Source organism: Aplidium turbinatum, chromosome 3, assembly GCF_918807975.1.
Source record: "Aplidium turbinatum chromosome 3, kaAplTurb1.1, whole genome shotgun sequence".
NCBI lineage: Eukaryota > Metazoa > Chordata > Ascidiacea > Aplousobranchia > Polyclinidae > Aplidium > Aplidium turbinatum.
Window position 1 is genome coordinate 29,968,032 of NC_137474.1, and position 18,359 is coordinate 29,986,390.

At 39.2% G+C, this 18,359-nt stretch overlaps 1 protein-coding gene across 2 annotated transcripts in view; it reads right to left on the bottom strand.

Moving 5' to 3' along the window:
* Positions 1-18,359, bottom strand: part of LOC145767328 (uncharacterized) — a 79,298-nt gene that overhangs the window by 43,183 nt on the left and 17,756 nt on the right. The window contains exons 1-2 of one of the 2 annotated variants that reach the window (XM_082579130.1): positions 13,876-14,002; positions 9,210-9,510 (exon numbers count right to left, since the gene is read on the bottom strand). The exons of the other annotated variant lie outside the window; for it this stretch is intronic. Of the exons in view, the coding sequence (XP_082435256.1) occupies positions 9,210-9,510; positions 13,876-13,986 (412 nt within the window). The 5' untranslated portion in view covers positions 13,987-14,002. Of the gene's footprint in view, positions 1-9,209; positions 9,511-13,875; positions 14,003-18,359 lie in introns of those variants that run through there. 2 annotated transcript variants of the gene reach the window in all.

Genomic DNA, 18,359 nt, shown 5'->3' on the forward strand with positions numbered 1-18,359 from the left:
TTAGATGATCTGTTTGATGTTGCTCATGCCAATGCCTTAAGCATTATGACAAATGATCAAGATAAAAATTTTCTCTTGGCCCAGCGGCAAAAAGGACGTCGTGGATGTATGGGTAGGCTTGATGCAACTTTACTACAAAAGCAAAAGAACCGTCAAGCTTCTTTGGAGAGAAAAAGCAAGCGACGTCGACTGGCTGATAAAGCAGCTGCTGCAAGTGCTGCATCAATGGCAGTGGCTATTCTTCAAGATAGTAGCAGCTCACCAACTGATGAGTCGATCTCTGATGATGAATACAAACCTGGGCCATCTCATGCTTCTTCGCTGTCACAACAACCACAGAGAAAAGAAATTGTAACACCTACTTTATCATCAAGCCTTGACCGTGCCAATGTTTCAGATAGAGCTGCTATGTACATAGTCAGTGAAGCTGCGAAAAGCCTTGGGCACAACATTCAAGAGTTTACCTTAAGTTCATCAAGCATAAGGCGCAGCAGGCGTAGCCATCGGGAGCAGTTTGCAACAGAAATCTTGAACAACTTTTCTCCTAATGCACCTTTAACTGTCCATTGGGATGGAAAACTTCTTCCGGATTTAACAGGAAGCAAGAATGTTGATCGCCTTCCCATACTAGTGTCTTTTCAAGGAAAAACGCAGCTTCTGTCAGTGCCAAAGCTTCCATCCGGTACAGACGAGGCTCAAGCTCGAGCAGTTTTTCAAGCGCTTAAATAATGGAGCATCGAAGAAAATGTTGAGGCACTGTGTTTTGATACCACAAGCTCAAACACTGGTCGAATAAATGGAGCCTGTGTCATTATTGAACAGTTACTGGGTCGAGATCTGTTATATTTGGTATGTCGCCACCACATACTTGAATTAATTGCAGCTGCTGCTTTTAAAAAAGTAATGCCATCATCATCTGCACCAGATATCCAGCTTTTCAAACGTTTTAAGGAGTCCTGGGAGTTTATTGATCAAGACAAGTTTGAAGATGCCTCCACAGATGAGGTAGCAGCAAGTGGTATCGAGGACGTTAGGGAAGGACTGGTCGAGTTCATTAACACATTGTTGACCACGAAAACATAACCCCGTGATGATTATCGGGAAGTTATGGAATTGGCGTTGCTGTTTCTTGGAGCTCCACCATCTAATAAAATCCGATTTCGACCCCCGGGGCTAACCAGTAACCATCATGCACGTTGGATGGCTAAGGTCATCTACACATTCAAAGTGTGGATGTTCCGCAGTCAGTTTCGTCTGAGTCTCTGTGAGCAGAAAGGACTTCGAGATTTGTGTATTTTCTATTCGTGTGTTTATGGTAAAGCATGGATTAACGCTCCACTTGCTGTGAAAGCTCCTAACAATGATTTGTGTGTGCTGAAACGTTTAAAGGAGTATGCAGCTATCAACAATGCAATATCTGGGGTGACAACTGAGAAGATAGCACGCCATTTATGGTACCTGTCCGAAGAGTTGGTAGGTCTTTCACTCTGATGATGATGTCATGCCAAACATTAAAGACCAGATGGAAAAAGCAATATTGCAAACTGAGGAAAAAAGGTTCCACCAAAAAAAGTTAATGTGTCGTTGGAAAACATTTTGGATATGACATTGCCAGCATTTGCTAGTTCCAACACGAGGTTGCTGTTTCAAAAACTGAAGATTTCAGATTCCTTTCTTCACCTTCCAGCAACTCAGTGGGAAGAAAACGAAGATTTCCAGATTGCCAGAGCATTCTGCAGGTCATTAGCTGTAACAAATGACCATGCAGAAAGAAGCGTTGCCCTTGTGCAAACCTTTTCTGGGCGCTTAACAAAAGAAAATAACCTTGTGTGGATTGTGGAATTAGCTGATTCACTTCGGACATAACTACAGTATTCATCTTTCAAAATATAACCTCACTGTGAAAGATTATATTACTACAAAATTCATACCGAAAATAAATGAAATACAAATTTTGAATTGTTTGACTTTATCAAACAACAGTGCCCACCATGCTGATGAAAATGAACCCCAACACTGATATGTTTGCTTCAAGGGTTTTCAACATACGGCGGTTTTAAATCTGCAATATTTCATCAAAACGTCAACTTTTCGGGATCCTTGGGCCACCCCTAAACATTAATACTTTTCAAAAATATTTTACACAAGGTGTTTTTGTATAAAATGGAAGCTTTTGGGAGGGTGGCCCGTAAAAATTTCCAAAAAAACATTTTTTTGAATCACTCTAATATATATTTTGGGGATACAGCGTAATGGTAGCGAAATAAATTCAAAGTATTCATGGAAAACACTTGCTTGTACAGAATTTGGAAGAATTCTTCTCCAATTCTGGAAATGTATTTTCTTATAAAGCTTTCTTGTTTCCGAAGGCGGCACATTTACGTTGCACTTTGTCCAGACCTTTCAAGATTTTAAAAACTTTTACTTTTCCCGTTTCGTAAAAGAAGGATGTTGTATCGCATCCAGAGAACGAGTGGAAAAATAGCAAAGATCGGCACATATTTTCTCCGAGTGCAAGCTGAGCTCGACGAATGGAAATTTTCGCGTTAGACGAATTCATTTAGCCTAAATACTGTTTCCGCATGGTGCGTGATAAAGCAAAAGGATGCAGACATGTTGCGCTGGGGCTTGGCAGAGAGTGCTGCTTGTGAGTGTGGTGAAATGCAGACGGCAGCCCACATTATCAAGGATTGCCAGCTATACAGACCACCTCATGGTATGGAAGGCCTAGTTTCTATCGATGACAACATCAGGCAGTGGCTAACTAACGGATGCCCTGACATATAGCGACAACATGAGAGAAGAAGGATGAGTACATCAGTATCGTCAACCATCACAGTTAGCCTACATATACTTGACCATAGGTTTCATGTTCTTCCAGAACCTTACGGACGATAGCAACATCAGCGTCTCTTTCTCCTTTGGCTTTGTCCACAGTAATGCCATAACTATAATAAGATTATCCTAGAGTAAGTTCATAAATTGTTACGTTTATGTGATAAAAACGCAGGTTTATTTGCCGGGATGGGTGTTTCTAAGCGAATTGCTATGTCGGGACAAGATGTGGTCAGCTTTATGCGCTTTTGCTTTACTCCTTTGGTTGTTTCAATATCACAATTATTGTCAAAAACAACTCTGATATTGGTATTTTCCCTGCGTAGAAGATATTGAATGAACATTTCAAGCAAATTTTTCATATTCCTAACTTTTGGCCAGCGAAGTCAGTGAATGAAAGCACAGCCATCAAATACAATCGAAATACAAGATAATCGAGGATTAGTGCACAAAATATTCTCATTTTGCAAGATTATGTATTTGAACAATGCAGATGTCTGAGATTTCGGTATACTTCCGTCATCTGAGTAAAGAATGGTGGAACATTGGCAAGTTCATACAAAAATTTGTCCGGTTCCAATGACCCCTGCAAACAGGCTATAGACAGTAATCTGTGAAAGATTTCGGTGGATGACATGTGTATTGTGTAGGCTATCTCTTTATCTCCATATTTTAAGGCTTTTTGCATGACGGCAAAGGTAGTCTATACTTGCTTGGTCAGATCTTTTTAGCGAAATCTATTTCAGTTTCTTTCCACATATTTTGCGAATAATATCGTTACCAATAATTAAGACGTTATCCACATTTACCCGAGTATCGCAATAATGCCCTGCTGAAACGTTGTAGCCTACAAATCTTCTCCATCATTTTTGGCAAAGATTTCGATGCATACACAGTTTTCCATAAATCATCTAAATCACTTCTTTCCATCAGTTTGCACCCTGCTCCGAGAAAGGACATCAGTTGATGAAAACCACCGATGAATGAGTTGATGAATGAGTAAGAGAACATTTTTGAAAATACCAAAAGTCCTGTTTAATTTTGAATGCTCTGAAGTAGAGGGGTTGGTTAAACGTTAGCGGTGTACAACGTATGCTCATTTTTCTCGCTTGGTCTTGAACGAATATCACTGTATTGTAAACAGCTTCATCTGTTGCGGGATTAAGCGTTATCATAGGATGGAACAATACTGACGAAACCTGAAACTCACCTTGAACTACATTAGCCATAAACCCTTGCCATTGTAGCCTACTGGCTTAGAATTGAATATGTTTGAACACAGCCACAGAGTGTCAAGCAATTCATGGTGCGTAAATAGCACGGAAGAGAGGTTCAGTTGCTTGATTCGTACGTCTTTCCAAGTACCTGTCTTTGCACCAGTATACGACTTGCCAAAGTTGCCTGATTCCAGTAGTTCAGTTGCACTGACGTGTTGCTTTTCAATAACTAGTGCTGGTCGAGTTGCAATTCTTGGTGTTTGACAATTTATAATGCCCATCACATGCGTTGTATCATGAGTTCATGCCCTGTCAGAGTATCTTCGTTAAAATCGAAGTTATCTGCTACCCACTGACAGAAAGAGCCGGGATGACTTGTAGAGTCCATTACCTCATCCGTATTATCATCATTCGCTTGGCTTATTACTTGACCATAACTTGCACAAAGACCAAAGGATGATAGTACATGCAAAAGAATACTCGATCTTGTGACCTGATGTATAAAAATGCCAATTGACAATAAAAGTCTGGCGACATTGCATCGACGTAAGAATGGCTACCTATGTAACGACCTATTTCTTCAGGTAAGTATTTTTGTGCAGCTTTGGCGATGATACCATGGATTTAATGACTTGGCTGGTATGATGTTATAGTTGTTATCCAACTCCTTAATTATGCTTTTTCTGAAGTCTTTTCTTTGTGAAAGTTCAAGATCCAAATTTTATGTGTCCGTAATTTCCATGTTCGTCAGATACGTTGTAACAGACGAAATTACATTTTCCGAAATCCATCTTAGTTAATTAGCATTTTGTAGAATTTTACAACCACTACACTGTGGGGTGGCACAACGGATAAGGCGTTGGCTTTCCAATTATGCAAACCTGATTCGACTCCCGGTTTTAGCTGGTTGTTGAAAACACCTCTACCTAGGGTGTAATAAATTGGGTGGGCATAATTGCTGCAGGAAAGATGGCCGAGAGAAAGGAACTTGCCACCCTACTCTCCTTAGTGCCGAAGGCTTAGTACAATGAGGACCTTATCTTCTCATACCCAACACTTGAATGAATTAAGTATGGGAACACCCTTTTACACTATCATTGGAGCCTAATTTCTGTTACATGAGGCACTCAGCAAACAAAATATGTTATTTTGCGTCGAATCAACGTTGCCAGACGTTGAATAGACGTAAAATAGCAAATTTTGCAGAAGGGTAATTCTAGACACTATGTTAATCATCCTTGTTTCACATGAAATTTGGGAATTAGCACGACAAAATATACATAAATTTTTCTTCCGCTAGATGGCGCGCCGATCAATAATTGCCCTAGTGAAAAAGGCCTTTCCCCATGTCCAAATTTTGCCGAATTTTAGATTTGGGGTGTCAAACAGGTAACCCATCTTTTTATGAAGAAAAATGGTTGTTATCAAAAATATCCGGGACCGGCTATTTTTATGTCAATTCTTACTCGCCTATAAGTGCATTTGTCAGAAAAGGTTTAGGTTAATGTTCCTTTCAAATACCCACCACCCATGTTGACTATTGCTAGTAATTACCAACCCTGAATGAAGAAATTTTCCCTTTAAAGTGGAGTTTTTCAGCACTGCTCACTGCTCAGTGCTCAGTGTTCACATAGTGAATAAATGCTTCATAATACTTTTCCTGACAAGTATAAACTTTTACCCATATTCCCGCAATGCAGGATAAAAATACAAAACAAACATCAAAGATGAAAACTTATTTTATTTGCGAACTAGGCCAACTACTTTTTGAGATAAAAAGAAATTGACCTCTTGTCGTTATGCACCAATAAAACCATGATGCATAACTTTAATTTTTTTTATTGGGTAGAGGAAAGATTGACGAAAAGTTTGGCAAAAACAGAAAATGCTAAAGTTTTAAAGTCCTGCAAACTAGTTCAAATTGGATGGATTAAGTGCAACCATACTTCTTTCTTTAAACAAGTCTATGACAGCACAATGGTGTGATTAAGGGAAAACAAACATGACTATGACATCATAAAGGAATATTGAACCTATTCAGGGAAAATAAAAAAAATAAAAATGTTTCCATCTTTCACTACATTTAAATGTGATTTGGGCTAAAAGTTGGGACTTTAGCACTAGACTGCTTTTGCCAAACTTTTCATCAATCTTTCCTCTAGTCTACCCAATAGTTTTTTTTTTAAATATACGCATCATGGTTTTATCGGTGCGTAACGACAAGAGGTTAATTTCTTTTTATCTCAAAAAGCAGTAGCCACAACTTGTTTTAATGTTCATAAACAGATAGGCCACCCAGAAAACATGGGAGTAGAGCTAAAAATTATCCAAATATGTTGAGCGGTTCTTGAGATATTGCCGTTTTTCTATTGCTCCTTATCTATGAAGCCATCTAGTGGCTAAAGTTATTTCACTTATAACTCGAGAACCGCTTGTGTGGTTTTCATCAAGTTTGCACCAAATGCACATCAACTGGAACAACTCTTGACGTTGTACTGGAAAAGGTGTGGTGTGCTGGTCAAAAGTGCCTTTGTGAAGCAGAGAAACAGGACACTGACCACCTAGTCCTAACATGTCCATTAACCAAAGTCCCAGGTGGCTTCGAAACTGTACACGAGTGTGGTACTGCATTTAACAACTGACTGAACCAAATTACGGACAATACTTGAGATGTGCCAACCATAGGACACTGTTACTACCATTTGAGACGATGAGAAATCTTTATGGCTCGGATGTTGAGACTTGAGATAACAAAATTGCAATGAAACAATATACCAGACATATAGTCTGATTTGAAATAAGTTATTCGAGTTATGAGACTGTTTCTTTGTTGAAGGAGACGCTATTGCAATGAGTTTACCCTAATTGCTGCATATTGTGACATTTAATGTCAAAATGGATAAAAAAAACAAAAAAAAACGAATAAAAAACAAAAAAAACGATAAAAAACAAAAAAAAACGAGCTTGTTTTTTTTAAAACAAAAGAAAAAACGTTTTTTTTACATCTCTAATCAATACAGCATAAAAAGTTGCCCTCACGCAGAAATATGCGTGGGGGCCAGGGCCCCACGGCTTAGGCGCCTATGTTCAAAATACATGTAAAAACTTACATACGAGTTATTAATTACGGAGATAGCATAAATTTGATGCTCTAAAACAAAGTCATATATTATCATATATATATAGTCAAAGTGGCAAATGCACGGACGGACAGTTTTTACGGTAATGCACGATTATTGCACGGTCCATCAATTTAGAGAATTAACCGGCGGTAAGTATTACCGGCGATTCAATTCGATAATATCAAACCTCCATCTTTACACTCTAACTACAAAAAAAAATTGGGCCTATATCACGTGAAAGTTACGAGTAATTAAGCATTGATTTTAACGACCTAATTTTTAGGAAAAATCAACTTTACGACCGGTTTTGCAAACTTTGATCTTCCGCTTTGCAAGGCAACTTGATAGTTACTTTGAACTTTAGTCCAAGGTAGAGTGGTTTCACTTTAACTTGAATAAAGAAATGTCTACTTCTGGCTTTCTTTCCCAATTAAAATCATTAATCAGCGCATTCGAAAAGGTTTTCCAGAATTTCGTTATTGCTTTGTGACAAGCATGTCTATGGTAAACAACTTTACCTAGCTTCCCACTTTTTTCTCAGCTATTCTCTTTTAAATACCGGCGCGCGTAGTCTTGCTCCTCCGTCAAGGGGTGGTAATTACTAAATACACGCAATTCATTATGACGCAACCGAAGGCTTTAATTTATTACATGGCTCACCCAGACAGTAAAATCCGCCATTTTTACATTGATTTAACGTCTGCAGACGTTGAATCAATGTAAAAATGACGGATTTTGCCTTCTGGGAAGGCACTCAAAAGTAAACACTGGATAAAATGCAAGAATGCAAAAGAAACGATAGCCTATTGTGGAATAAAATACAAAATTCTCTAAATAAACAGAAGGCGTCGTTGGATTTACAGAAGGATTTTGTCGGATTACAGAAGGATTATCGTTGGATTTTCAAAAAATTGCCGCATACGGAACTAACTGATAAAGACTGTAGCCAAATAGGGAACTAGCCCAATCGGACTAGCCAAGTCGGACCAGCCAAATCGGGCTGTAGCCGTATAGGGTAATAGCCGAATCGGACTAGCCCAATCGGACTAGCCCAATCGGACTAGCCGAATAGTAGCAGACCCGGTGGCGGTTGACTTCCATTCAGAACTCCATTTATAGTCCGCCCAAGTAGCCGCAGAGGTGTCCTGTACATCAGCTTCATTGATAAGAAGTTAAGCGGCTGGCTCGAATGGGTGTCTTGATTTCAGACGACGGGGTGCTCGTTTGGGAGAGCAGAGATATTGTGGTGGAGAAGGTGGTTAGGCTCCAGTGCGCGTCGACCGAGGGACAGAGTGGCTTCTTCGCGACGAAGCTCAGCGGGTTGGATGCCAGCGAGAATGGGGAGATTGTCCAATGGTGTGGGACGCAGGCATCCGGTCACTGTGCGCAGGGCGCTGTTTATGGCAGTGTCGATGTTATGGAATATATTCTAAACCACTAAGACAAAGGGACCACAAAAGGAATTTTTACATTAAAAATGATAACAGAGAGATGTATGTCCGATTCTTCTGTTTATTTAGAGAATTTTGTATTTTATTCCACAATTTTCGTTTCTTTTGCATTCTTGCATTTTATCCAATGTTTACCTTTGTCATTTTTACATTGATTCAACGTCTGCAAACGTCTGCAGAATCGTTAAATCAATGTAAAAATGACGAATTTTGTTGTCTGGGTTCGTTCAAAATAAGTGTTTTACATTAAAACAACATTTTCAAGGAGAATGTCCCATCCACAAAAAGGTGGGGTAGATCAATGGGATTTTTTACCCATTGCAAGTTTGTCTCTTTACCAAAGACAATAATACGTTCCTGACCTGATCCAGTATCATGCAGTAAAAACTTTTCTACTGTAGGATAAGATCGTAGTGCCTAAATTGTGTGCCTGGCTATCGCAAGTCAAATCGCTACGCAATTAAGAAAAGGAAAAAAAGGCACAAATCAGTTCGATTTAATAGCAGTTATGATAAAAAAATTGCTGGTACAATCACACTGCTTATAAGGATTAGACTTGGGCAGTAACAAAGTGTATGACTTACCATGACCAATAGAGGAAACAATGGTAGTGTACCTATGGGGTATCAACTGCGTCAACGTTAAGGGATTTGGTGGTGCGACTTGAACCCTTATCCTTGACCTATGAATCATCTTTCTCAGATTATTGCGTTGAAGACCACCCAAAGATGCGTCGCTTAGATTTTGAATCGCCGCATTGATGATCTGCGCCGGTTGTTCCATTGTATCAACAGCCCGCCTTTTAACGCCGGTTTTTGCTTTTGCGACTTCCACCGACTTCGCACAAACATCATGATTGTGCTGATTCTTGCCAGTGTTCACTACCTGTGTAATAAGTAGGGCCAATAAAAAGTCATTAAATTCATATTTTTTTTTGGTAATGCAGAAAGTTGTCAAACCGATAACACTAACAGTGAAACAACGACGTTTCTATGGGGTTGGGGTCTACTCTATAAAGTCATAAAAAGTTATATTTTCTGTTTTAGATCATAAAATATGACTTCATTATTACTTTAAATTTAAAATACAAAGATTGAACCCGAGTAACTTTGTAAATGCAGTTCAAACAGCTCCTGTAGACATTGAAATTTGATAATTTGTCAATAAGGGAGGCAATGAGAGTTCTCACGCTGAGTCTCACGAAGCATTGGAAGCAACATTTTTATGATGTTAATTTGCATTGCGACATTATCTTGACACATTATTTTGCAACACACAATCCAGTCTCTGAATATTATAAACACTTGCAGTAGGCCACTAGGTCAGCCAGTGCTGAGATCTTAAGAGCCAAGGGTACTTTTCGAGTACAGAGCTTTGTCTCTTACTACTAAGTAGCTGGTTTGGTAGGTAGGCATAGGCGTCAATTTTTTCTTAGAAAAGAGGAATTCTGGGTGGGCGAGAGCTTTCAAACAGATTTCATTGAGTGTGTTTTGTATAAGTTTGCAAATTCGCAATGGTTCAGTCCTCGAAATTAGCATATTTTTACTTCGGCAAAAACGTTGCCGAGGCCAAACGGCAAAAGTTGAAATTGCCTCGGCAATTGCTGTGAACACTTCGTAGGAAAAGATTGTACTAAAACATGTCGGTTTAAAACATGTCGATTCTATTTGAATAAGCTTAACTGAAGATGATCTAGCTTCTAGCTGATCGAAATCGATATTTAGCTATATATGATTGAACTGACTCGTGTGAGAATAAATTTCTTTGCATTACAAGACATGTAACCGAGTCGTTCATATCAAGCATTGTTGTGGGTTTGACACCTGTCAGAAGATACTTCATTTTCTTGATACTAAAACATGTAAAACGAGAAGCGAAAAATATACTAAAGTAGTCTATCACGCACGCATTGTTTGATTTGTTGTGATGTAATAATACCAAAAGTAGTGATAAACCGAGCAACGCAATACGCACGCTGTTACGGTAATTCACCTTAAAAAACTCACGAGGAGGAGGAGAGTAAGTTAATTTTGGGTTGATTTAACGTTCGAGTCAGCACAAATCGATTTAATTTTCCCAGCGGGTTATATTGCGTAACAACAATGCCCAATAAGAAATTTACGTTTGTTTTACATTAATTCGACATCTAGCGACGTTGAAGTATCATAAAATAACGTTAATTGCTCAACCAGGTACAGGTAACATATCAAGAGGCTCCATGCGAGAAGATTGCCTCGATTTACGTAAGCTTATAAGCCAACATAATTTCGGCACAATTGGGACACTGCGAGCGACACAAAGTCTGTTTGATGAACTAGTCAGAATCGGTATCATCAGATGCTGTATCAGCTGTACGAGATAACAGAAAGCGAGGCGCAACAAGGAGTAGATGCTTACAATAATTTGACGTAGAAATCAATGCAAATAGGGTGATATTTCTATAAAAGATTCTCCCAACTGGGCACCTGTCTGAGCGCCGGCGAAGTAGGAAGTAACCCAAATAAAACATCCAGCAACATTGAATCAACATCCTAGTCTGGTGTAGTCTAAAAAAAATTAGCTTTTTATTGCAGTCTTGTGGTCCTTACAATCACCTCGGCAATTGCCGAAGGTAATTTCGTAGAGTGTGGTTAGTGTTTCTCACAAAGACTGCGTTTAGCGTCGCTGCAACGCTTTAATACCGTAGGTTGGATGTTTTCTTTCTTGCACCTTGCGATCTTATGAGCGCTGCTAAACTAAACAAACTTCTTTTATGTTTTCCTTTGTGACCTAAAAAGTGTGTGTGACGCTCACACGACGACGACCTAAAAAGCGCGCGACTCGTGACCTGTTATCTTTAAAGTGGCGCCTTCGGATTTTCCGCATTTTAATTTGTAAAAGCGATTGTTTCGGGTACGGTTTAGTTTGTATCGGTTATTTTATTGTCATGTTTATTATGATGTCATATTCATATTCCCTTACGCTGACCGGGAACTGAAGTTTGATTGTGACGTTACGAAAGTAAGACTATTCCGAGAAAAGATCAAACGTGGCTTTCTCTCAATATAAATTGCCAGCGTGTGGCAGTTGCCCTACCAACAAACATTGCAGTGAATACCGCCTTTTTTTCAATGCAGCGTTGTTGCGGAATTGCTTTGTTCTGTCGGATACTTAGCGGTAAAACAAGAAGTTGCGCTGCAGTTGGTTGGATAATCCAGCGTTTAAGAAAAACGGAAATACTTGTAACGAACACTTCATAAGTGTCATGAAAACAGGGTGGTGGAAACATATTTTGCCCACCCTCGTTTCACGGCAGGGTGGGCGTTGCCCACTTGCCCACCCTATTTCAACGCCTATGTAGGTAGGCCTACATGCATTACACATTAGAATTTTTGTAGTGATTTTTTTCAAGCGAAACAGAAGTGTTTTGTTAGTTGTTTGGGTGTGTTATTGTTCAAAATACATGTAAAAAATTACATACGAGTTATTAATTACGGAGATTAGCATAAATTTGTTGCTCTAAAACCAATTTATATTATCATATATTTAAAAAAACAAAGTCATATTTTTCAATTTTTTAGGTAAAACAAATGGCCCTAGTAATAAGTAATAGCACAAACGTGACAACGTCACTATCAAAGCAGTTGTAATTACTAGGGTAGGCCAGTACGTGGTGCATTCCCAGGTCCAGTGTCAATGATTGATTGATTGATTAAATCTTTATTCTCGGACTAGGAAAGCTTCTTGCAGAGCTTGATCCTGGTAATTTCGTATACTTGTAAAGGCTTTATGCAGTAGAGCAGTGGTTCCCAACCTGGGGTTCGCGGACCCCTTGGGGGTCCGTGAGAAAGCATTTGGGGGTCCGTGATTACCTTGATGAATTTTAACAGCAAAACCTTTACCAGCAAGTCTCAAAGAAATTCTGACGAATTGCGTGAAAGTCGTTAATTTCATCAATAGCAAAGCTGTAAACCACCATACTTTTAAAGCGCTGTCAAGAAGTAGGGTCAGATTACGAAGTACTTTTGTATCATTTCTGAGGTACGTTGGTTATCTAGAGGAGAATTTTAAAAACGAATGCAGCAGCTAAAAAATGAGGTATCAACTCTTCTGAAAGCAAAAGAAAGTCCCCTCTCAAAATTGTTTGGGAGTAAAACTTTTCTATACGGCATGGCCTACTTAGCCGATATTTTCGGTCATATTAACAATGTTAATCGTGGCATTCAAGGACCAGGTGTGACAATAATTGATGCAGCTGAAAAACTGAAAGCGTTTTTAGCTAAATTACCGGTTTGAAAACACAGATTGGAAGCAGGTAATTACGCTAACTTTCCAATGTTAGAAGATCTTGATGGATAAAACTCAAAGAAAAGATACTGTTGTGATCTCTATGAGAAAAAAATTTTGCGCACAGTTAGAAACCCTTCAAATCTCATTTCAACGTTATATTAATTTAGAACACCTGCCGGACTAAGTTGAAACATGGATTCGAAATCCTTTTCTTTTTGACTTGAACAACATTAGTGATGACGATCTCAATAAAGATGATGATGGCGTATGAGGACCTAATAAAGATGACCTAATTGATTTGAGATCAAAAGAGTTATTACGCATTGAATTTCATTCAAAAACTGTGGAAGAATTTTGGTGCTCACAACTACAAACCTACCCATTCTTGGCAAAGCAAGCGATTATTGTTTTGTTACCATTCAGAACCACTTAATTACCTTTGCGAGGCAGGATTCTCAGCTCTTTTAAATTTAAATCATAAGTAGAGTAGACAACCGGAAACAGACATTGCAGTCGGCTGCAGCGTGGGTCAGGTGTAAGTCGGAAGGCGTACACCGATGCATAGCGCTCAAGTCCGCTTTCCCACAATGCAGGATAAAGATAAACAAACAAACAAACAAAAAACAACATCAAAATCGCCTGGACGTTGAAGATGACATGCGTGTTGCATTGTCAAAAACTCAATCACAGTTCAGTCGTTTAGTTCAGGAAAGGCAACAACAGCGCTCTCATTAAATTTGCTTATACGTTGAAAAAGTTTCGGCATGGCACTTTTGGTCAGGCAAAATTTAGGTAGGGGTCCGCAGAATTAATAATTTGTCTAAAGGGGTCCGTGACAACAAAAAGGTTGGGAACCACTGCAGTAGAGACTTAATGCAGGTAAACAATGGTTGCGATTATTACAATTCAAGTACTTGACATTTCTTGGCACAACATTTTCTCAAATGATCAAAATATAGTCATCATAACACACATTATTACCTGATTTGTTGCCGAACAAGTGTGGATGCGAGCCTTGCATTTCTCATCACGTCGAGAACAACGCCAGTATTTCTTAAGCCTGTCTGCACTATACTGAGCTAGTTGAAACATGTAGCCATCATGTAGAAAAACCTCACCTTCGCGTTGCGTACTAATCGATTCCTCTGCCATGATAAAGTAACATCAACTGAGAGTCCAACAAAGGAAGTAACTAAAGGAATTCCGGGTCATGTAACGCTACAGTCTTTATCAGTCAGTTCCCTATTCGGCAATTTTTTGAAAATCTAACGATAATCCTTCTGTAATCCGACAAAATCCTTCTGTAAATCCAACGACGCCTTCTGTTTATTTAGAGAATTTTGTATTTTATTCCACAATAGGCTATCGTTTCTTTTGCATTCTTGCATTTTATCCAGTGTTTGCCTTTGAGTGCCTTCCCAGAAGGCAAAATCCGTCATTTTTACATTGATTCAACGTCTGCAGACGTTAAATCAATGTAAAAATGGCGGATTTTACTGTCTGGGTGAGCCATGTGATAAATTAAAGCCTTCGGTTGCGTCATAATGAATTGCGTGTATTTAGTAATTACCACCCCTTGACGGAGGAGCAAGACTACGCGCGCCCGTATTTAAAAGAGAATAGCTGAGAAAAAAGTGGCAAGCTAGGTAAAGTTGTTTACCATAGACATGCTTGTCACAAAGCAATAACGAAATTCTGGAAAACCTTTTCGAATGCGCTGATTACTGATTTTAATTGGGAAAAAAAGCCAGAAGTAGACATTTTTTTTATTCAAGTTAAAGTGAAACCACTCTACCTTGGACTAAAGTTCAAAGTAACTATCAAGTTGCCTTGCAAAGCGGAAGATCAAAGTTCGCAAAACCGGTCGTAAAGTTGATTTTGCCCAAAAATTAGGTTGTTGAAATCAGTGCTTAATTACTCGTAACTTTCACGTGATATAGGCCCAATTTTTTTTTGTAGTCAGAGTGTAAAGATGGAGGTTTGATATTATCGAATTGAATCGCCGGTAATACTTACCGCCGGTTAATTCTCTAAATTGATGGACCGTGCATTACCGTAAAAACTGTCCGTCCGCGCATTTGCCACTTTGACTATATATGATAATTAATATATGACTTTGTTTTAAAGCATCAAATTCATGCTATCTCCGTAATTAATAACTCGTATGTAAGTTTTTACATGTATTTTGAACATAGGCGCCTAAGCCGTGGGGGCAACTTTTTATGCTGTATTGATACATAAAACAATAGATGAATTAGCGATCGGCAGCAGGAAAACATTTTTGAATGCAAACCGCAACAGCTTCGCAATAAATAATCACTAGAACGAGTAGCCATGCTTCAATCCCACACCAGACAACAAAATCTTGTCATTTTTACATTGATTTAACGTCTGCAGACGTTGAATCAATGTAAATATGATTGATTTTGCTGTCTGGGACATAGCAAAAATCTACCATTCTTTGTCGATTCAATGTCATCAGATGTTGAATGCACCTCAAAAAAAAAAACATAATTTGCTAGCGTGCGTTTAGCTTTATGAGCTTGCAAACAGACTTGATGTCGCTTTCGAAAGTCGAATCCTCTGCACTGCAGTGAATTGCGCGGTGCCCAGTGAAACGCTCGCAGTGAAAATGAACTTGAAGTCTCGGCCCGAGGTAACCACTAACCAACGCAACAAGGGTTGGTACAAACCGCATTGCGCACACGCCGCATAATCAACGCAGTAACGGACTCACGCAAACTGAATGGCGCACACACGACCGTTGCCATGGAAACCCGATCAAAGGCGGAATATCCGATTCTTTTGTTTCATCTGCAACGCGAAAACGGGCGTTTTACAGCGGTCAGTCATAAGTTGCGATATTGTAGTGAAAAGGGAGCAATGTCAAGTCGAAAACTTAATCAAACGTCTCTCCGTAACTATTTTTCAAGGGCTGCTTACGGATGTCAGCAACTTTTAAATTGATTCAAGGTGACGTGCTGCTGAATTGATGTTAACATGAATGATTTTACTTTCCACAGGTATATTTTCAAGCGTATGATCAAGTTAGTATTTGCATTCCATTTTCAAAACATTGTCATTCCATTTACAGTGTACCTTTTAGTAAACCTTTTCGTCTCTTGTTTCATGCTAATAAATCTAGTTTGTTGCTAAACTTTATGTTGTGCTTAGCTTAAAGAGTCGCAGTCCATCAACCGCTAGCTAACGCAGACGCATGTCATGTGTTTGCTTAATAGTGTAGGCATATTTGTAATTTCGTGTTTTTTTATTAAAAGCATAAACTCACTTGTTTTTGAAAGAAAACATGATAAGCTTAAAAAAATTAGGGTGGCATTTTTTCTGAACACTTTTGGGCCACGAAATCCAAGATGGCGTCCAAAATGGGGCACAACAATAATTATGCAATATTTTCGCAAGTATATAGGCTACAATTACAAATAAAATATCTGAATATGTGTTTTCTGGGCCAGGAAATCTAATGGGACCATCGAATTTAGGTTTTATATATGATATACAATACATGTGCCAAACTTTAAAATGTTATTCAAAATACCCCCCGCGCACCCGAAACGTATGCTAAGCTACCTACGTAATTTTGTAATTTTACACAAAGGACTGTATTAACTTAAATGCATGCATTTTCACAAAGAATACGCAACTAGAAAGCCAATGAACTGATATAAATACAATGAAACTTGAATTAATGTTCGATCCTTCAAGTCGTATTACACGCGAAAGATCTAAGAAATCTTAGGCCTTCTGATTAAATGGCAGTTATCGTTAACAATCGACATCTACGAAATTTATAATATTTATTGAATGTCAAAGAAAGCAATTCATCTTCAAATTTTCAGTCTTCATTTATCACTGGTTGGATAGTTTTAATTTTACAGCTGAGACCACAGCCACAGACTTCTGTACATGGAACATTGTTCTTGTTGCAGCTGCACCTTCCTTCGCATCTACGTTTCCTTCGCATCTTCGCATCCAAGTCTTTGGTTCTGCCAGCAAATCTCCCAGTCATATCGGAACCAATCAGAGCATGAAAACCTAGAAGTGCAGAAGCACACTTTGGTCCCAAGTTGTTGTATATGTTTCGCACACAAATGTCCCTATTCAATCTGCCCTTTCCCGTAAGGAAAGTTTTAGACCCGGGTAGGTGTGGATGCATGTAGAATGTAGATGAGCAACAACAAGATGTCCGAGTCTGGGGAACTGACAACCAGTTCTGTTTCATTGGGAACAGTTAGAGCGCGCAGAACAATCAAAGTGTCTGTTTCTTCTTGGCTGTGAGTCAGGAGCGAGTCTGGAATATTAACATTGTCCTTGGTTTGTGTTTCCGATGTCACCAGTAGTTTTTTCAGTCTGTTGTTGGAGCTCTTGCTGTGATGTACAACCTTTTCAGCTAAATACTCGGTCAGTTCTCCTTTGGTGCGGCTATCTGAGAGAAAGTCCTTCAGGGAAATATTCTGGATTAAAGTGTTGTCTTTCACGTGGTAATATGTTGACTTTCGCTTGGTCCTCTTTGTCCGCATCTGTTGCTTGAGTGATGCTTCGATGTATCGGTCAAACACCAACCTGATCTCGTCATGCTATGTACCCATGTTACAAATTATCTGAAGAAAGGCTTCGGCAAAGTCTTGGCATGTTTTCATTTGTTCCGTTTTGGTAACTGCGTTTACCATAGCCCTCCCATACATGATGATCACTTGGTGAGTTGTCAGTTCATCTGGTAGATCCACAGTGGTATATTCAACTGCTGTGTCTGTCATCTTTAAAGGTACTTGGAATGAATGGTTATCAGACCGCTGAGTAACAGTTACCTCATTCCTGTCAACTTGTACCCGTTGTCTGTTACTACCGGTATCCAGCAGCTTCTCAAGATGACTGAGTATGAATGCCTTATCATATGCCAGCAGGAGGGATCCATCTGAAGCAAACAGGGATCGGGGCACTACACCAAACTCATACGTTCCAATGCATTCCTTGAGGTCCATCTCCGGTCGACTTCTTGATATTACAATGAAACGCTGCAACAGTCCTCGCTCTTCTTTAATTTTGATTACCTTGTGATTTTTGCAATTGCATTGGCACTTTCGAATATAGACAGTTTCTTTCTGGTCATTTTGTCCCACACGGAAAGTTTTCCTTCTACAAGACGTTCACTCGTTCAGTGACGAAACTTTCGAAAATCTGTTGCCCAATCTCATCACGCCGAAGGATGTCGTTGGTAGCAGTTTCATTCATAACTGTTTTGGTGAGCAAATTGTGAATTTCATCGTCGTCAGAGGATTCAAATGGGTTTCTATGCTCGTGAAATACTACGCTGAGTTTGATAGCATTTTGCGTTATTTGGGAGAGTTTTCCTCCTGTGAGCTCATGGTGTTGCGTTCTCTTTGCCTTGCTACCAGAGTAGTACTTTTTCTCAAAGTCATGCTGCAAATTTGAGAGTTTGGGTGCGA